The sequence below is a fragment of the Poecile atricapillus genome, chromosome 15 (assembly GCF_030490865.1).
Source record: "Poecile atricapillus isolate bPoeAtr1 chromosome 15, bPoeAtr1.hap1, whole genome shotgun sequence".
NCBI classification, from domain to species: domain Eukaryota; kingdom Metazoa; phylum Chordata; class Aves; order Passeriformes; family Paridae; genus Poecile; species Poecile atricapillus.
Genome location: NC_081263.1, coordinates 15,452,590 through 15,474,486, shown reverse-complemented (window position 1 = coordinate 15,474,486; position 21,897 = coordinate 15,452,590). Strand labels below are relative to the sequence as shown.

The window sequence follows — 21,897 nt, the reverse complement described above, 5'->3', positions numbered from 1 at the left end:
GGCCTGGTGCCTACTGCAGGCCTCCAGCAGCCAGCTGGGTCACAGCCCTTGTCCTGTCATGGAGCTGCAGAGTTTATGCAGGAGTTGATGACATGGGAACACTTTCTCTTCATTGGTGTCACAAGACCAGACAGATGGGATGGGACTGCTCAGGCATCCTTTCCCCTTCATGGCTGCAGTTCCTACCACAAGAGCAGCTGCCCAGGGAAGCAGCTTATCCCTCTCTGGAGATTCCAAGCAACAGTGACCCCACCAGGAGTTGTTTCTCTGTTCTGCTGTGAACTTACACCTTATTTCAAAGTTGAAATGTGTTTAATTTTCATCTCCAGCCACTGGATCTCATTTTATCATTGTCAGACAGATGGGACCGCATTTCCTTTCCCATTGGTACCTTAGCCCCCTTGCAGCGATCCAGTTCCCCCAAGCCCTGCTCCAGATGCATGATACAAGAAACAGCCCTTACAGATTAGATCAGCAGGTTTGCTGCTCTTTGATCATTTGGGAGCTTCTTGTTTGAACCCTTGTCCCAAATAACTGTCCCCAAAGTGACCTTCAGAGGTGGCTGTAGTGCCTAAGTCTCCAAGGGCTATGCCCAGGACCGAGGTCCTTTCCATGCTTCACCCCTTTTCTGCGATACTTTTACACATTGAAGGGCCATGTTGTCATTTGGGCTCAGCATTGAACTGAGAATGCACAGCAGTTCACTTTCTGTGGTGATCCCCAAGTTTTTCACAGAGATGGACTCTCCCATGCTCTGTGTTTTCCTCATGCACTTCCTCTCCTTGGCTCTTCAGGCTGCAGCTGGAAGCTCTGCATGGGCTCCTCCAGCTCCCGGCTCTGCTGCCCCAGCCCGCCTCCAGCGCCGGAGGTGCCCAGTGGCCGTGCTGGGCCCGTGGTGCTCACTGGCTGCCACTCGCTGTTACAGGCTTGTCAGCACCGGTGCCCAGAGGCAGGAAGGGGAAGAAGACAAAGAACCAGATGCTGCTTCCTGAGATAAAGAATGCAGACTGGCTCGCCACCTGCAACCCTGAGGTGGTGCTCCATGATGACAGCTACAAGAAGCACCTCAAACAACACTGCAACAAGTGAGTCACAGGATCATGGATTGGTTTGGGTTGGAAGGAGCCTTAAGGAACATCTTATTACATTACCCTGGCCAAGGGCAGGAGTACCTTCCATTATCCCAGACTGCTCCAAGCACTGTCCTTGAGCACTTCCAGGGATGGGGCAGTCACAGCTTCTCTGGGAACCTATGCCAGGGCCTCACCACGCTCAGAGTGAAGAGTTTCTTCCTAACATCTAAATCTCTCCCTTTTTAGTTTAAACCCTCACCTTGTGGGAGCCCCTATTGGCTCAAGGAGACAGTGGGCTGAGGGTCTTAGGGTTGGGAGGGTGGGAGGGAGCTGTGAAGGGCTCAGATCTCACAGAGGATCACCATGCTCCCACTGCTGGACCACCCTCATTCCCCTCCAGCTCATGGAAGCCATGTCCTGAGCAGCAACCCTCTGGCCAGTAGGTCACGGGGTTGGGCAGTGTGGCATGACACTGCCCATCCTGCTTTACACAAGTGGCTCCTTCCACGTGGGAAAACATGGTGTCGAGCAGGTTTCACTGGCCTTGTTGACCTCTCTGCCGCCTGGGACAGGGTTCTGCTGCGGGTGCGAATGCTCTACTACCTGAAGGCTGAAGTGCTGGGGGAGGCTGCGGATAAAGCCTTCGAGGGGACCCCTGCCAGGTAGGGACCTCACGGTGAGCCCCTGTGAGGCTTCCTGGGCTTGAGCGCCGCCACGGTGTCTGACCCAACCACATCTGGGCTCTCTGCAGCTCCAGATGAATCAGACCCCAGGTCTTCCTCAGGCAAAACTTCACCCTCTGGGAGTACCCCTGCCTGTGCAGAGACTGCAGCTGTGGCAGCCCTGCTGAGGCAGCTCTGAGACTGTAGCGCCAGTCGGGGGGCGGTAGGGACTTACAGGGACACCCTGCAAGGGAAATGGTTCTGTGTTGACAAATGGGCCCTTATTCAAAGTGGGAGTCCACAGAGACTGCTCCCAGTCTCAGGGCTGGGCCACAGAGCAGAGCATGCCCCATTGCTGTGGCCTGCAATCCCTCCCAGCACTGGGAACCATGGGACCCACAGGCTCTGTAATGGCACTGAGCCTGCAGCCTGCCAGCTCCTGAGCTTAAAAGCCTGATTTCCTCAGGTAGAGGCTGCTACATTCCGCAGCACAGCTCTGTCAGCACCAGTGTATGTGGGGAGACACTGTTCTTTTGGGGTTGGTAGGTGTGAAGTGTTTTGCCCCACAAAATGGTGTTTGGGTCAGACCGGATCTTTAGTCCTCTGGTGTTACTTGGGTGGGAGGGGAATGAGGCTGGGGGCACCCACTGCCCTGGAGAAAGAGGAGTAGGAGGGCAGCAGTTGTGGTGGAACCAAAGCTCCAGCTCTTTGACCCCAGGGAGATGTGTACCCATGTCACAGCAGGCCCCAGGCCAGTGTTCATTAGCTGTCCCCAAGCCAGCAGTCGGTGGCTCCTGCCTCCCCCTGTCCCTTCTGAGCAGTGACCAGTGCCCCTCAGTGTCTGGTGAGGCTGAGGGAGGGGGATGTTCATACCATGTCTGCCACAGGGAGCTGGATGTGCTGCTGCCAGACATTGACTATGTGGAGATCCCAGTGGACTGGTGGAATGCTGAAGCTGATAAATCCCTGCTCATCGGCGTCTTCAAGCATGGTGTGTACCCAGCTGTCTGGTGGGCACTGGTGTAGGGGGGAATGAATGCCTCTGGCACTGGAGGGGATGTCATATGAGTGTGAGGGACAGAGCTGTGGCCATGCTTCACAGCCACACAGGACCAGGACAGCTCTCCCCAGATGCCAGCAGCATGTTTGGGTGGGGAACAGGCACTCCACAGCGCCTAGGGTGGCCATGCCTCTGGCATGATCTCATGGTAGACTCTGTTTTGCCAGGTGCAAACAGTGTGCAGTTGCTGTGTGAGGGTGAGGAGAGAGGCACAGATCTTTTCTTGGTCTCATCAGGGTGTCCTGGTGTGGTTTCTGGGAGACATGGGGCTGTTTGCCCCAGCTGCACCCTGCATGGTGGCTGTGCTGCTGCTGGGTGGGATGGGAAGGCTTTCCCTTTGCCTGCTGCCCGGGGGCTGCAGAGCCATTAGCAGCTTTTGGGAAAGTGTTGTGAATTTCTGGGGGTGAGAATTGCTCTCATGGCAGCACAGAGGGAATGAGAGCCAGGTGAGGAGCTGTGTCCCAGGAGCAGGAGGTTTTTGTGAACCAGGCTCAGGCCTTGCTCTGTCTGTCTGTCCTGGCGGTGTGGCAGGTTACGAGCGGTACAACGCCATGCGGGCGGACCCAGCGCTGTGTTTCCTGGAGAAGGTGGGCATGCCAGATGAGAAGCTGCTCTCTGCCGAGCAGGGCGTCAGCGATGGGGCACAGGATGCTGCCGAAAGGTGGGCAGGGGATGGAGCAGAGCTCTTGCAGCAACCTGGCTCGCTCCTGGGGCAGTGGAGGGAGGGAGCAGGCTGTGCTGCTGAGTGCAGAGGGGAGGGCAGAAGGGAGCTGGTCCCCAGTATGAGGTGGAAGGAGGGCATGAACACCAATTCTTTGCTTCTTGGTGCTGAGAACTGGCACAGCCACAGGGGCTGTGCTGCCACTACCACGGACTGTTCACTCTCACCTAGGGGCAGTGTGGAAAAAGAAGAGAGCAGTGGAGAAAAGCTGGAGGGACTGTCAAAACAGGAGGTGAGTGGGATTCAGTGTTAGATACACATCTGATGCTGCCCAGCCTGCCCTGTGGTGCAGGCTTGGCTCCATCAGCTCTGCTCTGGGGCAGTAGGGAGCCAGCATGGCTGGTCTGCCTTGTCTGAGCCCCATCTTGAGTGCATTGCCTCTGCTCCCTGGAGTACAGCTTCTGCTGTGCTCCTCTGTGTTACCTGTGGACCTGGGCAGCATCTTCCTCATGGGGAGCTGAGGGGTATTGAGGGCTGGGGATGCCCAAGAGTGCTGGTTCTCACCCTTGGTTGGCTTCAGGAGCCACGTGGGGCCCTGGCAGAGGAGTCAGGGATGTCCCAAAAGAAATGGCCTTGGGGGAGAGGAAGATCAGGGAAGAGGCAGCACAGGAGAGTGCAGGGATTGTTTGAACAGTGGAGGCAGTCACACTGCTACTGTCCTGAGCAGTGGCACTGCAGCCTCTGTCACTGTGGTGATCCTTCCCTCCAGGCCCAAAATGGCACATCTGAGCTGTCACCTCTGATCCCGTGTGCTGAGCACAGCCAACATCTGCAGCCCAAGGGCACTGGACACACAACCCTGCCCATCCCACCACCCTGCACCCTGCCAAGGATGGGTGGGCTGTGGGCACAGGGGGTTCTGTGTGGGGTTGAGCCCTCTCTGATCGTTTGCTTTTGCAGGACATCGTGGCTTCTGGGGTGGGTGAAGCCAGTGAGAAGCGGGACGAACCAGCGGCAGGTGAGGCCATGTCTCCTGCAGTGTGATCCATGGCTTCCCAGGGTTGGGTGTGGCACAGCTGAATCTGGGTGCTACCTCAGGCACTGCTTGGTGGCAGGAACACATTGCTGGGCTGGAGGGACATGCTCCTCTGTGTTAGTGTGTGAGGCAGCTCAACCTGGGCAGGGTCCCTCCCTGCACAGACTCACATGGATGGGCCCTGTGGTAGGGCAGCCAGGGTTCTGAGTGATTCCAGCCAAAGCTACCCAGGGTGACTGAAAGCCATTAGCTTGCTCTTATCCACGCAGTTGCCTGCATGAGTTGAACGTGTGAGGTCTCTGCAGTGGGCGGTGTTGGCACATGCCATGGGCTGGCTAGCCCCACTGCTGAGCTGGGAGCTGCAGCCTTCTCCCATGCATGGTCTGGCCTGGAGCTATCATTCCTACCCTGATCTCAGCCTCTGGACTCTCTCTGAAGGAACCTGAGACATGGTGAGGCTGTAAGCCAGCAGGCTCAGGGATGGTCACATGGCCCCCTACTTCATGACTGTGATCGCCAGTGCTCCCCATGGGAGGCAGAAGGTGGGAGGAAGCTCTTGGAGCTTGCCAGAGGATGTGGGAACCTGTGGCTTTGCCTGTGTGCTAAATAGTAATGTTCTTGCTGATGTTTGAAGCCCAGGATGGCTCCGACTCAGACAGATCCTGCTGGCCTGTCTCCTCTGCTCTCACGGCCAGACTGCGGCGACTCGTCACCGTCTACCAGCGCTGCAACCGTAAGGAGGTGCCTCCCCGCACGGAGATGCTGGTGCCTGGTAACCATGGCTACTGGCTGCAGGATGAGATGTTCCGGAGAGCCTCTGAGATGGACTCAGTGAACAAAGAAATACAGAAAAGGTAATGCAGCAGAGGAGCCTTTACAAAGCTGATTTAGCCCACTTGAATTCCTTGGCCCCCAGAGCTGACCCAGGTAAATGTCACCAGAGCTCTCAGTGCTGCCAGCTGCCCAGGGCATGGAATCACATGGGTCCTTGCAGGGCAAGGAATGTGCTCTGAGCCATGGGAGCCTTGCTGCTCCAGCAGCCAGCCCAGCCGGGGAGCAGCTTCCACTGCGAGCTGGAGTTCATGGGTAGCAGGTGGTGACACTGAAAGGAGGGAGAGCACAGCTCTTCAGGGTCAAATCCAGAGTCTTCAGGGTCAAATGCAGTGTCTGCTGGGCCAGGGGTCAGCCTCAGCAGAGGAGAGCTGTGTCCTTGGGATATACTGTGGATGAGAGTGACAGATGATCACTGTCACAGCCCATGAGCAGTGCCCTTCCAACCCTTGCGGCTCTCACACCACTGACTTTGCCTCCTGCTCATGGCCTCTGGAGCCCTGTGGTGACATATCCTGGTTGCACTGTGCTCCCATTTCATCTGTGTCCCAGTAGGTGGGAAGGGGTTGGGACTGCAGCCATTGGGAGGGTGTGCAGAGTGTGATGCTGCTGCTGTCCCTGCCAGTCTCCCATGCCACCTTGGGCCTGGGACTCTCTGTGGTCACCAGCCCTCAATGGTTTTGCCTCCAGTGAACCTGTCCCTGAAGCAGGACCCCACATAACCACATGGTATGTGTGCTGCCTTGTGCTCTGTTCTTGGCCTCCTTCTGCTCCAGCCCACCTTACCTTTCCTCTTTTCCTGGACTTCTTCCAGTCATACCATCCCCTCTTTGAGGTGGGAGCGTCAATGGTTGTGCTGTGGGCATCACAGCAGCCTGATATCTCCTGCTCCTTAATTATCTGGGCTTTTTGTAGGGGAGATGACCTTACAGGAGTTTTCCACTAGCCTTTCATTTGAGGCCTTTTGACAATTCACCATTGAGCTCCTTGATTTGGATCATTAATATATTTATTAAGTTTCTTACTGTTCCCATTTTTGAAATGAAACATGACTGCAGCCCCTGGGATCAGAGGTGACAATGCTGGCTCAGGTGTATTTAGGGCAGTTGTAGAGTGCTGTGAGTGTTGTCACCCTGTCTACTTTCCTTTGACATGTCTCAGCTGCTTGCTGGTGCTGGCTCAGAGCTGCAAGTTAGAGGCTGAGATTTGACTGGAAGCCTTTTTCAGGCCTCAGTGCTCCCCTTTTTCTGCCCTTGCCCTGCTGCGTGCACCCAGGTCTGTTCTCTGTGGCTGTTTCTCTGGGCACTGCCTGGGGCTGTATTTGCCCAGGACACTTCACTATCTCTGTCCTATGAGTGGTCCCCACAAGGTGAAAGCTCAGAGGGTCCAAGCCAGCATGAAAGTTGTGTTCTAAGAGTACTGTAACTGAACCCCTCCATCACCACTGCTGCTCTCCTCTGGTGGGGAGGGGGTGGCATCCAGGAGTCCACAGGAGTCAGTAAGGTGGGTGGTGTTTGTTACTGGGACCCCTACAGCAGCAAACCCCAGTCTCAGTTTCTCCCTGGAAGAAGCTCGATGGGAACTGTGTCTGCATATCCTTCTTTTGTAATTCCTGGTACAGAGGACTGATTTTCCCATGGAAGTGAAACAGCTTGATGTGGCAGGAAGGGAGTAGATGGGATAGGTTTGTGCCTCCACAGAAACTGCTGGAGCCTGTGCCCTGTCGGCAGCACAGCCCAGAGCTGCACTCAGGGGTTTATTGAAACAGCCAAAACTATTTTTTCAGCAATGAGTCGAGAGCCAGAGGCTACTCCTCATCCCTGTGTGTCTTGGGCTGTGGTGGTCTCCCCAGTGTGCTCCTCCTGACACCTCCCTCAAAGCTGTTGGCCAGTAACTGGACAGCGCTCTCTGAACCTTTCTGCCTGGTGCTTTGCCTGTTATGGGCCCACAGCATGTCTCAGTGGTATTCCTGTCTTCTCCCTGCTCCACAGGTGGACCAGGAGGGAGCAGGCAGATTTCTACCGCACTGTCTCCTCCTTTGGGGTTATCTATGACCAAGAGAAAAAAATCTTTGACTGGGCCCAGTTCCGAGCCATCTCTCGACTGGAGAAGAAGACGGATGAGAGCCTGGAGAAGTACTTCTACAGCTTTGTGGCCATGTGCAAGAATGTCTGTGGTCTCCCTTTGTGGAAAGAGGATGGTGAGTGGAAATTGCATGGCCTATGGAGGGGTAATGCTAGGTCATGTAGAAGGGATCCCACTGCTCTCGTGGAGCAGGAGAGCAAGGGAAGAGTTTCAGAGACAGTTGGAAGCAGTGAAATGCCAGGCAGGCCATGGGCTTGCAGCAGTCATGCATTTCTGGTTGCCTTGTCCCCACCACGTAGTGCCTTCTGCCCCTGCTCTCACAAATCTCTTGGAGTTCTCACAGGAAATCACAACCAGTTTAATCTAAGACAGCAACTTCAATATGTGAGAAACAAGTAGAGAAGGAGCACACACAAAGCACAGCTGCATGCTGGAGCTGGGGGTTGTTGGTGAGCTGTATTGCTGCTCTCTGAGCATCCCTCCTCTGATCATTGCAGAGTCCACTCCATCTATGCCTGTGCTGACTGTGGAGCTCTGCTGCATGGTAAATAGAGCCTGGATCCACTGCAGGAGGCTCAGGAAGCTGGCCAACACACAAGGCATCCATTTTCTTTGAGTGCTCTGTAGAGGCCCTGCATTGGCGCCAGACAAGACATGACAGATGAAAAGCTCCTCAGAGGCTATTGAGGCACAAAGCAATTTGTTTTCAATAACAGCAGAAAACATTTTGCCTCAGATCTGTCATGGAGTCAGGTCTTAGGCACAGTTGCATGTATGTTGTGCCTTAGGTAGGTGTTCCTCATCAGACAAGCTGCATGAGCTGTCCTTCCCTAACAATGGGCTAAAGGCTCAAAGCTCCGGGCGCCTTTCCGTCTGCAGGCTCAGGCAGATCCAGCGCTGATGATGGAGCAGAGCTCAAACAAGATTCTGAAATCCTCTGCAGCTGGTGCTGCTCTTGATCCAGCTGCTCAAGTCAAGGGGTTTTACTCCCTGTGTCCATTTGGTGGGATATGACTGGAAGGTACTGAGGCTGGAAAAAGAAGCCTCAACAGTGGCCTCAAGCACTGGCCCCATCTCACCTGCAGTATGAGCAAACTCAGCTTGCTTGTCACTGCCTCTGAGGAACTCCTGCCAACCAAAGTAATGTGTCCTTGGCTTTGCTGTCCCTGCTGTAGGTCCTCCAGACCCTGACATCTACGTGGAGCCCATCACGGAAGAGCGTGCTGCCAGGACCCTGTACCGCATTGAGCTGTTGCGGAAGGTGCGCGAGCAGGTGCTCAAGTGCCCCCAGCTCCACGAGCGCCTCAAGCTGTGCCGACCCAGCCTCTACCTGCCCGTGTGGTGGGAGTGCGGCAAACACGACCGGGACCTGCTGATCGGCACCGCCAAGCACGGCCTGAACCGCACCGATTACTACATCATGAATGACCCCCAGCTGTCTTTTTTAGACGCATACAGAAACTATGCCCAGCATAAAAGAACAGGGCTCCCAGGCCCAGAAACTCTCTGCTGCCTTTATCAGTCCAACTCTGAACTCTACAGTTCCCCTGTGTACAGCCAGATGGACCAGACCTGTGAAACCCTGGAGAATGAAGCTGAGAGTCACATCAAGCTAGAAACCGTGGACAGCACCATGTCCCAGGCTGGAGGCAGCCCACTGGACACAAACTGTGAAACATTCATGTCCGAGGTCCGGGACATCATTTCCAGTAACTATGACGAGAGCTCGCTGCCGGACTCGCTGGTGTGCATGATGTATGATGAGAAGGCCTGTCCCAGCGAGCAGAGCTCCCTTGCCAGGGACAGCCCAAGCTGCACAGATGTCGGAAGCAGCGTTGCCAAACTCTCTGAGGGCAAGCTGGAGGGGGATGAGGATCCGTCCAGCTGTGACGCAGATGCTGTGAGAGAGGCTCCCTTCCTTGAGGGTTTGCAGGTGGGCTCTGACCGAATGGACAATCAGAATGAGGAAGCTGAGGCTTCACCTTCTACCCCCGAGAGCAATCCTTCACAGAGTGCCCCAACCAAGCTCAGCAAAGGCTTGGAACAGAAAGGAGCACTTGCCAGCCCGTCAGCAGGGCTGCCCGAGCATGACACCATGGAAAGGGTCCTAAGTGTGGGGCTCTACAGTCCCAGTCTCCATAACTACGAACTGAAGGTTCCTCCTGAGCAGAGGTTCATCAGTCTGCTGCAGGAGAAAGGACTGGAGGCAAAGTTGGGGCCAAGTCAGAGCCACAGTGAGGAAGATGAGGAGGATGAAGAGGATGATGATAACTCTGAGGCAGCAACAGATGCTGTGGAAGGCTTGAATGGTCCCAGGACCAGGGCTGATTGTGACCCAGAGGCTCATGAACTAGGGGGTGAGGAGCAGAGCTCTGGTCTCCCCACACCTGAGGACACTTGCCCAGAAGACGTAAATGGCGAGAGAGAGTCTCCCAGGGCAGAGGGCAGGGAGGACTGTGGCTTGAATGAGGAGAGCACCCAGCAGCACTCACCAGGCCAGGCTCAGAGCCAGCCCTTCAGCCTGCCCACACCTCTGCTTCAGGGGGAACCTCGGGGGGCAGAGCCCCCTTGTGTCACTGGGGAGCCCTTCGGCCGAGATGCTGAGGGGCAGACAGGCTGCACAGAGACCCCACACCCTGAGCCACAGGGCATAAAGCAAGAAGAGTGTGAGAACAGAGATGATGAGGAGAAAACCAGCAGTAACCAGAGCCAAGGTATGGTTCTGAGAGAGCTCCCTCAGGTTGACAGTCACCTCTGGCTATGGTGGGAGGGACCTCCTCTCTTCCCTGCAGAGCCAAACCTTGTAGCTGGCCAGCCCATGGAGTGGCCTCCCATCTGTAGGAGCTGAGGTCCTTTTAGCTGCTGCAGCAGGGAGCAAAAGGTGTTGGGGGCTGCATTTGCCACTGGAGCTGCCAGAACTCTCCACCCTGAGCCCCAGCAGCCCTTCTGCTAAGAGCATGCCATAGAATGCAGGATGCCTTTCTGTTTCTGGCATAGGACACTGCCTGTAGAGCAGTGGAAAAGCATATGCCCTCCTTCTCCCCACCTGGGAATGGTCAGGGATGGAGGCCTACTCCAATTCAAGCCCTCCAAACTCACCTCAGGGGAGTGATGGTCCTCCCTGAGCAACTTGGGCTGCCTGCCCTGATCCAAGTCTGCTGCTTCTGTTGGAGACTCTTGGGGACTGTTTGGGACCTTTGTGGAGCCGGCTGGGCATTGGGGTGGGAATGTGTGAGGTGATGATCCCCACATCTAGACAGGGAGAAAGGCAGGGTGGTGGTGGGCTCTATTCTCCCTTGCTTTTTTAGATGGTCCAGGGAAGTACTTGGAGGAAGAGAACAAGAATTCTGCTTCTGTCCTGCCTGGGGAGATTGATGATCTTCAGGATGCCCGGGCACCGACCATTGCCCAGCTGCTGCAGGAGAAGACGCTTTACTCCTTCTCTGAGTGGCCTAAGGTGAGGTTAAAAGGAACACAGCTTGTATTGAAGTGTTCTTCGGTAGCCCTGGCCAGCAGTGGTTCACACAGCTCCAGCTCTGCCTCTGGTCTTCTGCACCCCCATTGGATGCTCTGGCCAATGTGCTCTTCCCAAGCACCTGTGCTGTGGAGATGCCCCCAAAGCAGTTCACTGCTGAGCTGAGATCACCTGGGCTGGGCTTGACTTTAATCCTGAGCTGTCATACACGGGTCAGGCGTTCCAGTTTTAGCTTGCCACTGTCCAATTCTGTTTGTAGGACCGTGTGATCATCAACCGCATTGACAACATCTGCCACGCCATCCTGAAGGGCAAGTGGCCTTCCTCCAGCCAGCAGTTTGAGGCACAGAGCCTGCTGACAACCCCAGCCATGGCCAGCAACACCGGCAGCAGGAGCAGCTTTACCGAGTCAGAAAGCCCCGATCCCAGCTTCAATAGCGGAGTCTTAATGTCACGGGTACAAAAGGTGAGGGGGGCCCTCAGGCAGTGACAGGCTCAGGACTCTGGGGTGACACATTGCCCAGAAGTACTCAGGAGTTCCCCAAGTGGGGCCCCTTGGTGCCAGTTGTGGTGTATGACACATGGCTTAAGCCACTTGGTTCCCTGGTGATAGCTCCTGGTGTGCACCCTGAGCTGTGGTCACTCTGCTGAAGGCTCCTTGGAACACAGCTGTTGTTGGCAGCTCCACAGCTTCTGCAGCTCTAGAGCTGCTTCCAGAGTCAGCCTGACATGGTCAAAGGGGACATCCCACTGGTATCCCAAAGGAAGGGGTGCAAGGCTGCTCTGTCAAGTCCCAGTGCCCCAGTCCCCAACAGTTACACTGGACAGACAGCAGCTCGTGACCTGGGGCCCCAGCAGCTGGCAGTGAGCCATGGTTATAACACCTTTGGATATCTGAGTGTGTGCAAGGGTGCTCCTGCACCATCCCTGCACGGGAAAAGAGCTGTGATATGCCCAGGGAATTGACATCCCTCAGGGCTCCTTGGAGAGGCAGGGATGACCATTAGCTCAGGGCTGGTGTGAGGAGCTGTGGTCCTTGGGCAGGGCAGGAGCAGCCGTAACCCTCTGTGGCTTTGGTACACACAGGAAGGTTTCCTGGGCCCTGCCTTTGCAAAAGACGAGCGGAAGCACAGGAGACCCTATGAATTCGAGATGGAGAGAGATGCCAAACAGAGGAGCCTGGAGCAGCTGGCAGCAGCCCATGTCCATCCACCCATTGTGCTGAATGGCTGGCGCGAGGCAGCGGTGGACTTGTCCAGAGCCTCTGATGCATCCCCGGGGAACTCCTCTCCTTTCCCCCTGAACACAAACATGCCCAAACTGGGGACCATGAGTGCCCTCCAGAGCTCCCTGGGCATGGACTTGTCTGGCATCCTACAGGCAGGGTTAATCCATCCTGTCACTGGACAGATTGTAAACGGCAGCCTCCGAAGAGATGATGCTGCCATGAGGAGGAGACGGGGCAGGAGGAAAAATGTCGAAGGGATGGACCTCATCTTCTTGAAGGAGAGGACTCTTCCAAACAGGCTGCAGGTGGGTTGATGCTCCCCCCTTTCACATGAACCCACTGGAGTCAGCACAGTTTGTTTCATGGCCCAGCTCTCGCCTCCAAGCTCTGCTGCCCATGACTGTGCAGCTTCCTCCAGGACGGCTTGGTTTGTGCAGGACCAGGCAGGAGCAGATGCTGCAGGGAGGAAGGGAGGTTATCCCTCTGGTTTACAGCGCTCCAGAGTGTTTGAATACTTCTTAGCATTATCAAAAGCAGCTGTCCTACCTTGGGGAATGTTTAAGTTTTGGGAAGATGAGGAAGACAAGATCCTACTGCATTCTTTCTCCTTCTGGAACCACTCAAAGAATGGAGCAAGAACAGTGCCCCTAGACCACTTTTAGGAGTGATCTGAGCGGAAGTTGATCTTCCTGGTGATTAGAGTGTTTCCTTGTGAGTTCAGAAGCATCTCCCAGCTCTCTGCCCTCCCTACCACCAGTGCTGGGGATGGAGTGGAAACGTAATGTGGTGGTGGATGGTGATTTAAGGAAGAGGCACTGGGAGTATGTGGATTAGTCTGTGTGATGGTAGCAGATGACCTGCTCTGGGAGCTGTGCTTCTCAGGGTGCACATGCATCACTGTGTGCTGCTGATGAGCTCTCCCTGCTTCTCCTTCCACGGCAGGATGTTCAGGATGACCAGCCGCAGCCCCCTCAGAACAGCCCCCTCCCTGATGGGTCGGTTGCTGCTACCTCAACTCCACAGCCAGTCCCAGCTGCAGGCAGCCAAGAGAAGGCTGTCCCGAATAAGAGTCTCCTTGACTGGCTCCGGCAGCAGTCTGACTACACACTCGATGTTCCCAGCTTTGGCACAGTAAGGGTGGCCTTCAGTGGCACGTGTGTGTGTGTGTGTGTGTGTGTGTGTGTGTGCGCCTTGTGTGTTGCCCTTTGTGTTGGGTTTTTTCTTGTACCATGGTTTGTGGTGTTCATTGGGGCTATTCAGGGAGTCACGACATGTTTAAGAGGTGAGCACTGTTCTCCTGTACAGCAACAAAACGCATTTGCTGCTGGAGAACTCCTCTCCTTTCCCCAGAACACAAACATGCCCTGGATGGTGTACTGTCAGTACCCTCAGGGCTCCCTGGGCTTGGACCTGTCTGGCATCCTTCAGGAGCTGAGCCCTGTTGCCCAAGATCAGTTCTTCAGCTGCAATATATCCATCTGCCCAATGCATAATGTCTTGCAGAAGTGCCAGGGATGGATGGGGACAGAAATGAGAAAATGAATTTGAGGTGCTCAAGGTCTGTCTATGTTGTTCTTTTTCACATGGAGTCATTTTAGGCAGCGCTCTTGTACTAAATAAGGTTTCCAGGCAAGAGGAAACCTGCTGTCTTTAAGAGCCAGGCCAAGAGGTTGTGTTGCAGGCTGACAGGCTATGACCATGTGGCTGTGGATGCTCTCAGAAAGCAGTGGCTCAGAGTGAGGTGCACAGTCTGTCTGATTCTTCCTGCTGTCTCATAAACCTCCACCTCTTGGTTTCACAGGTTGGTTTGCTACAGGTTTCAGCTTATTTAGCCTGTTAGACCATGTGGTAGGCAGAGCACAGGCCATGAAACAGAGCAGGAAGAAATGTGGTGGTAAAACGGAAAAGACAGCATCTTGGTCCTGGAGGATCATGTGCCTGAGGCGGAGATTCCTGAAGCTTGGAGTACAGGCAAGACATTAGCGGTTTGAAGCTTGCTAGAGATGAGAGGTGAGGACCCCAACATTTGCTCAGCAGGATGGCCTTTGCTTTTCAAAGTCCAGAGACACATCCAGCTGTGTGCCCAGGGCCAGACTCGCAGGAGCAGGTGTGGAGGTGCCTTCCCACTCCTTCCCAACACCCTTGCTTTCCAGGGAGGTACCGAAGCTTGCCCAGTCTGACCATGCCTCTGATGAAGCTTTTACTCCCAGCAAGCCTCAGGCCAGCCCTTCAGTATCTCTTTCTCTCCAAGTAGGATGGATTGAGAGAGGCCTTGGGGTACTGCAGTAGCTCAGTTCAAAGGATGAACTGCGCTCAGGGTCTTTCTCTGGCTCCCAGGAGTCCGTGCTATCCGAGTTGTTCATTATAATGCTCCTTCCCTGTGGGCACATCAACAGTGGGGCTTGGTGTGTGCAGTGACTTGGCTGGAACTCTGTAGGTTGCAGTTCCAGAGGGCTCTGATCCCAAAGAAACATGGTGCAGCATCTCTGTGATGAAAACAGGTAATAGAGGAAGGAAACACAGCACAGCTGAGCTGGTGAGAGTGGCTGTGTGAGAGTGACACAGGTGGCACACACAGACCTGTTCTCTCTTTACTGGCTGTGTGCAGTGCCCTGTTCACAGATGCATTTGTAAGAACCTGCAGCATCAGGAGTGGAGGGGAGTTAGAAGGGGCTAGAGCACTCTAAGTGGGGTACACTGGAGACCCCTTTATATCTACAAAAATCAATTTTGGACATTTGAGAGCTGGTCCTGTGGCAGGGACCAGTTTGTGCTGCTGGCGCTGCTCCTGCTCCAGCCTGCAGGGATTCCCTGTCCCTTGGGAGCCCATCCATGCTGCTCTCCTGCAGGGCTTGTAGCCAGCAAGGCTCATTAAGCCATCTAGTCTCATTAACATTGTCTTGTTTGCACTCCAGAATTTTTCAGACAAGCCCAAGCAGAGGAGGCAGCGCTGCAAGGACCCCAACAAACTGGACATTAGCTCTCTGACGGGAGAGGAGCGGGTGCCGGTGGTACATAAGGGTACCGGACGGCGGGTAAGCGAAGGCCTGTTCTGTGCTCTGCCATTAGTGTCCCAAAATGCTTAGCAGACCTTGAGCTCACCTGTGGGAGAGATTTAATCCAGAGAAGCCTATGGATGAGACAAAAGTCTGGAATAGGTCTCCAATCTACATTATCCTGTGACACATGTGTGCCCAGGAACATGCAGACCTATGAAATAAGTGACTGTGTGAAGTAAGGGATGTGGGAGTGTCATCTCTTGCCAGGGGGCACAGACCCCTCAGTGGCAATGGGATGCAGCCTTTGGCTTTAAAGCCACCCTCAGCACAGCCCTGTCATGTGCTTCCCATCCTGGATTTGATTGTTCCCCTTGAGTTCATTGCAATATGCCACAAATTGTAACATTGTCATGCAAATGCCTTTGGTTAGTTCCTCCTTATGAGGTACAGGCCAGAGCACACCAATACCCATCCCACTGCTGGGCTTGTAGAAAGTCAAGGGTTGAAACAGCTTATTCTTGCTTTCTGAGCAAGGAGCTTGGAGTTACTTGTCTGTAGTTTAATCTCCAGGGCACTGATGTTCACCTCTCTGAACAAGAAGGGGTATTCATGAGTACTTTGCACCAAAATTTAGTTCTTAAACACCCAGGACTTTACAAGGTCAGAAGGTGATGTGACATTAATCACATCTAAAAACAAAACTAGAGGGTGAGGCAGAAAGGTTGTTTCAGCCACATCTGTGTTCCCCTTTGTTGCCCCCAAGCTGGCCTTTCCCGCGTGGGCTGTGGACTTCGCCAGTTCTAAGTATGGCTTTTACTGAAGCTTTGTCCCCATCACTGGTACCTGGGAGGGCAATGGGCTGGGCCACAGAGGCTGAACCTGCCTTTTCTCCCTGAGCTGTGTGTCTGGAGGCAGCAGGCACACACCAAATCCTGCAGAAGGGCAAGTGTAGCAAGGCAAGAGTCTCCACTCCAGACAAACTGCAGTCCAAAGCAAGAAGCTAGGGGAAGTGTAATCATATTTTTTGTATTATTTTACATAACTCTCTCTGCAACAGAGGTCATCCTTCTGCTGTGTTTTATAGTTAGGGGGAGCCACGGCACCAGCATTGAAGGAATTGCCAAGGTGGCTTGATGCAAACTTGGAGTATGCTGTTGCAGCTGACTGGGCTGACATTGTTAAGCTTTCAGTAAGTTAGAGCTTTCGGAGAAATCTGTATCATGTCATCTTTTCTTTTTCCCTCCCCATCCCCACAACCTTTCTCCAGTAAGGATCTGGGAGCTGTGAGGCAGGCCCTGGGCTGGGTGTGTGGGAGGGGATGGCTGCAGCCCTGGGGCAGAGCGGGAGGTTGGGCTGTGCCACCATCAGCCCTGTGGCCAGGCCACAGAGAGAGGGGCCAGCACCCCGGGAGCGGGGCTCAGCATGCCTGGCTGGAGAGCCTTGGGATGCTTAGGGTAGCAGGGGCAAGAGGAATGCCCTAGGAGCTGGATGGCAGGGTGTGGACAAAACTTTCTTATGGGTCAAATTTTCAAAAACACCTCTAGTTGATGCTTTTCATCAGCTCCTGTGAGCTCTGCCTGCACAGCCGCAGGCCCACCAAAGGTCCCACAGGTCACCAGGCCTGAAGGGTCAGGCACAGGTATGGAGAGGGGCAGGATGGAGCCTCCTGTGCCACATTCATCCACCCTGTCCATCCACCAGTCCCTGCCCTGGTGTGTGGCAGAGCCTGTGGAGAAGGAGTACTTTCCCCTCCGGCACACATGGCCCTGCCAGATCACCTTGCCCTGCCCTATGGGCTGGCCTGATCCACACTTCTCCCTACAGTCCCTCTCCCTGCCTGGTTTTGGGCTGCAGTGGTTTGTATGACACCCTTGCAGAGGGCTGGTGGGTGAATCCTTTGGCTTAGAGGTTTGTACTGCTCTCAGATTGGTTTTTCCTTAGCACTGGAGATTGGGCATGGTCTGTCTCCCTGCCCAGGAAACAGCTCTGTGTCCAGGCTGGCATCAGAGCCCCATCCAGGCAGCCAGTCCCGGGCGAGCTGGCAGCTCTTCCTTCCCTTGATTTGAGGGAATCTTTGTCTCTCTGTCACAGAAACCACTGTGTGCCTGGCACTGCCTGGGCACCTCTCCTGTGCCCTGCTCCAGTGGCTTCATCCCATGATCATTCCCACCCCAGGGACACTGAGCTTTTGGCAAATGCATACCTGTCCCGGTAGGGGAGGGGTGCAGAAGGATGGCTGGAGGCTCCAAGCTCTCAGGCCAGCGGGAGCTAGGGCTGGATGCCCCACAGAGCCCGGGGGCAGTCATGGGCCCATGTAGCTTCTCCCACATGCCAGTGGGAGATGCTTCCAGAAGCTTGTCCCTCCTTGGGCAGGTGCTGTGCTGAGCAGACTGCCGGGGGCATCTAATTCACATTTCTGCACTACAGGTGTCAACAGGAAATACTTTTCCTACCTAAATTTATTATTCAAAATGGTTCAAAGTGTGGTGATACTGAAATCCAAGGAAACTATGAAGGGAAATGTTTAAATGTCTGTGTTGAGGATGCTGAAAAATGGAATGTTAAGCTGTGCTGTGGATCCCCCCGCACTGCTCTGTGTAACCAGATGGTCTCGCCCACTTCTGGCTGCTGGGTTTTGGTCCCATGTCTCTTCTGTTAGAAGAGCTTTCTGAATGCTCCCTGTCATCTCTGTGAAGCTCTGGCCAGGAACTCCACAGACAGCACGCCCACTCTCTTGTGTCATCCCATGAGCTTTGCTGTCCTGCAGAGCAGAGAAAATTTGGCCCTTCCCATCTCAGGATTTTTCACCTGATGCTGAAGGCACAATTAGGGCTGGGCAGGGAGCTGAGTGGGCAGCTGACACCACGCTGCCCTTGCTCTTCTTGCGCTGTGAACAGCTGGTGCTGAGGGCCGGGGTGAAAACCAGGGTAAAAACATGCTTCCTCCTCCCCTCCCTGAGCATTTGAAAGTACAGGATCCTGCCAGGGCAGAGCAAGGGTGTTTTGCATTTGGCAGCATCCCTTGGGGAAAAGTTGTGTGTACCTCTCAAATTCCATATCATGTAGGCAAATATTTCTGTGCCAACACCATCTGGGACGCAGATGTGGGCACAGACAAGCCAGATTCCCTTTGCTGCAGTAGTAACTGTCGGGTGTTCTCTGTTATGTCTCATTTTCAGGGCTACTTACCCGAAAACAAATTCAATCGCATCCTCACCGAGCCTGTGCTCCGGGACGCTGGGCCGCGACGGAGAGGGAGGAGGCCCCGGAGTGAACTCCTTAAAGGCCCTGGTGTTGTAGCAGATTCTTCTTCTGGAATGGGACCATTGTTCATGAACGGACTAATTGCTGGGATGGATCTAGTGGGACTTCAGAACATGAGAAATATGCAAGGGATCCCTCTGACCGGGCTGGTCGGGTTTCCTGCTGGCTTTGCAGCAGTGCCCGCTGGTGAGGATGTGAAGAGCACCCTGAGCATGTTGCCCATGATGCTGCCGGGCATGGCGACCGTACCCCAGATGTTCGGTGTGGGAGGACTCCTCAACTCCCCGATGACAACGACTTGCACCGCAACTGCTCCGACTTCGTTAACAAGCACAACGAAAGGTGGCACAGCCAGCACCGAGAAGGCCAACGAGGAGAAACAGGGCAGCCAGGATGGGAAAAAAGAACCTCTCACCGAAGATAAGCCTGGTCCTAGTTCATTTTCTAATCAGACAGAATCTGCAATAACTACCAGTAGTCCTGTAGCTTTTAACCCATTTCTTATCCCAGGGATGTCTCCTGGACTGATCTATCCCTCCATGTTCCTTTCCCCTGGCATCGGCATGGCGCTGCCTGGCATCCAGCAAACCAGGCACTCAGAGGTGGCGAACCTGGAGAGCCAGAAGCGGAAGAGGAAGAAAGCAAAAGGGGAATTGGCAAATCCAGAGCCAGAAACTGTCTCACTGCCGGAAAAAGAAGATGCAAACAGTCAAAACTGTGTGGAGCAGAGCCCACCAGCGGTGGCAGAGAAGGAGCAGGACGGACCAGCAGAGAAGGAGCGCCAAGCAGCTCACAATACCGATTAGAACTTTTGTTTCATTGAAAGAAAAACACAAAAAGATTGTGGCTTGTGAGTTTCTTATCCCATAAACTCTTTGTTACTTCCCCTCCCACCCCGCTCCACCTTCATAAACCTGTGTTTCCATGAGTAATATTATCTACCTAATTCCCTGTCGGAAAAAACTGGTGACATACTACATGTTAATAGTTGCAGGGTCTTGCCACTTTATTAGATAAACAGTGTTGTCTAGCTAGTATGGGAGGCACCGAATTCTCATTCTGTTTTTCCAGTCCATCATCCCAGCTGACAATAGCAAATCCAGTACTTGGTCACCCCCCGCAAATTGCTCACTCCTTTGAGAAGAAAAAGCAGCAAAAAAACAAGAGCAGAAGTGTTTATCTCTTGGTCTAACACACAGACAAGGGTATTTCTGTCTACAGCGATACTGAACGAAAAAGCCTGTATTTGGGCTAAAAGCACAGCTGTAGTAAGTGCTAATGTGTATTTTTGATTTAAAGTATTTCCCTATTTTATCATGGTTACTAGAATAGTAGTATAGACAGAAGTATATAACTAATGACTGAAAATGCATATATTCATTTTTTTTGAAAGGAAACACATAACTGGTAGTGATATAATTTCTTGATCACCCCCACCTCAAAGGTTTGGAGACAAACTGCAGAGAGTGAAAAACGATGTAGACATTCTTTTGTATTTTTTAAAACCAATGTTTGGTTTTATGTTATGTGGAGTTTAGTTGCCCTTTCCTTGGTAGTTACAAGACTTTCCAGCTTGAGCTGGAAGGGTTTTGCACACTTGCATGACTTTTCTGGGGTTACTGTATCTGTAGCAACCAGTTCCTTCATCATTCTGCTTGTCTTCAGTTCCCCTCTCTGGCGTTAGTTCTCAGCTATGGCATTATAGGTGCTCTAAAGGTATTTTTTTCCAGCCATGAACAGACCATACTGACTTTAATGCTCTTATATGAACACTGAGGCTTTCTGAGTTTTTATATTTCCCACTCCTTACCCCAGAAGTGATGTTCTTTCAGCAAACACAGAGAAGGCTGTAGGCCAGCTTCCCTCCTTGGAGAGTCCTCTGAGAAGGACCCTTGAGACTTTCAGAGCTTGAATTTCTTACTTTCTAGTGGTGGACTGTGAAGAGATGACTTTGGCTTCTTCCCATTCCGTTTGCTGTTGAACAGTGTTTCCAGTCCTCCAAATGATTTCAGCATCTGCATTTCAAATGGATGGGTTTTAATGCTGCCAGCCCCCGCTCCAGCTCTGGGTACTGAGACTCCTCCACAGGCAACTCTTCTGATTTCTCCTTCCCCTCACTCCTTTAATTCTTCTTTCACTTGGGGTTGTTCTTACTTGCAGCTCATGGTCTGAGAATTGAATAAAGCCACAGTGGTGCAGCTGTGAGCGAAGGGCAGGCTGGGAGGGAGTTGGAGTGTGCTATTCATCAGTTTCACACTTGGTTGTCACAATTTACTGTATTTTTTACTTTTTTTTTTCTGTTGCAGTTTTTGCTAATTTATCAGATGGTCCAAATGTTTTGACATAATTATTTCAGTTTGCATTATTTATTTATGATGCTTTTTGTCATTGTCTTTTATACATTTGGGATTATAAATTATGTACATGTTAAAATTAGCATCTCAAAGAAGTCTGTTACCCGTGGTCAAAAAAACAGTTGGTTTATATTTTCACAGAATTATTCCCAGTTTACTGGATTGGATGATTTTTTTTTAAGTATGTAGCCAATCATAATGCAATCCTCCTCCCCCCCAATAATTGTGTTCTATTTAATAACATTCTTGTAGCATAGATACTGTATCACTATCAACAGATTTCTTAGAAATGCTGCTATCTCTATTTAACTAACATTTTGTTCAGTTTTTGCCTCCAGTGGAAGCAGAAAGGGTTTTTTCAGCTGTTAAATCCAAAATCAATATAATTTATTTATGTAAAAAAAAAAAGTCACGATTGATATATTTTTGAACCTTTTAAGTACTAACTTTGTTTTTATTCAGTGGAAGAACATGTACTTGCCCTAAATCCTTAAAATACAAATGCTATAAAACTTCATATATCTTCAAAGCCTTACTGTGAATGGATACAGAAATCTCTTCCGAGTCCATTTCTTGTTATGGGATGGTTTTTCCAGGGTTACACGCATAAGGAACAGGGTTTAAAATGAAATTTATTTAATAAGCCAGCATGCTCTATACCTTGTTCTTCCTTAGCTGACATGTATGCTACGTCTCTGGGTGTTTAGGCTTCTCTTTGCTACTTTGTGACCCTTTTGCAACCCGATATACTCTGTGGATTATTTAGACTGTAAGGCATTAAGTGGCTGCTTCTTCTTTTCCATCATATCCCAAACAAACGCCAAATTTTCTCCGGTTTTCATGGCTATTCACACACATACATCCTTCACCAAATGTGCTAACAAAATAAACTGTCTGTGCTCTTGAACATGGATAAAAAGAAAAAGATTTAAAAGTCAGATTTTTATTTTTTTAATTTAGTGACTAGATGATGCTTATCTTTCAGACTTGGGAGAGCCTTGCTACAGATGTATATAATATTTTTCAGCAAATATATGTGAATGTTTAATTCACCTGACTCAGTGATAAACGTGACTTGCCTTTTTCTCAGCATGAATTATTGAGAAGCTGTTGAAAACAGTGGCCTGGTCGCTGCTCTAGGCTTGCTCCTGATGCCCTGCGTGTTACTCT

The 21,897-nt window shown here is 52.5% G+C and overlaps 1 protein-coding gene across 4 annotated transcripts in view; it reads left to right on the top strand.

Moving 5' to 3' along the window:
• Nucleotides 1-21,244, top strand: part of CHD6 (chromodomain helicase DNA binding protein 6) — an 83,654-nt gene extending 62,410 nt beyond the window's left edge. For 2 of the 4 annotated variants that reach the window (XM_058850350.1, XM_058850349.1), the window contains 16 exons: nucleotides 926-1,085; nucleotides 1,646-1,735; nucleotides 2,623-2,726; nucleotides 3,327-3,456; nucleotides 3,688-3,748; nucleotides 4,417-4,474; nucleotides 5,127-5,346; nucleotides 7,315-7,523; nucleotides 8,584-10,122; nucleotides 10,717-10,865; nucleotides 11,143-11,349; nucleotides 11,970-12,416; nucleotides 13,054-13,242; nucleotides 15,027-15,146; nucleotides 16,195-16,299; nucleotides 18,289-21,244. In XM_058850350.1, the coding sequence (XP_058706333.1) occupies nucleotides 926-1,085; nucleotides 1,646-1,735; nucleotides 2,623-2,726; nucleotides 3,327-3,456; nucleotides 3,688-3,748; nucleotides 4,417-4,474; nucleotides 5,127-5,346; nucleotides 7,315-7,523; nucleotides 8,584-10,122; nucleotides 10,717-10,865; nucleotides 11,143-11,349; nucleotides 11,970-12,416; nucleotides 13,054-13,242; nucleotides 15,027-15,146; nucleotides 16,195-16,299; nucleotides 18,289-19,179 (4,679 nt within the window). In that variant the 3' untranslated portion in view covers nucleotides 19,180-21,244. The remainder of the gene's footprint in view (nucleotides 1-925; nucleotides 1,086-1,645; nucleotides 1,736-2,622; nucleotides 2,727-3,326; nucleotides 3,457-3,687; nucleotides 3,749-4,416; nucleotides 4,475-5,126; nucleotides 5,347-7,314; nucleotides 7,524-8,583; nucleotides 10,123-10,716; nucleotides 10,866-11,142; nucleotides 11,350-11,969; nucleotides 12,417-13,053; nucleotides 13,243-15,026; nucleotides 15,147-16,194; nucleotides 16,300-18,288) is intronic. The other 2 variants (XM_058850351.1, XM_058850352.1) reach the window with 2 other exon arrangements.
• The last annotated feature ends 653 nt before the right edge of the window (nucleotides 21,245-21,897 follow it).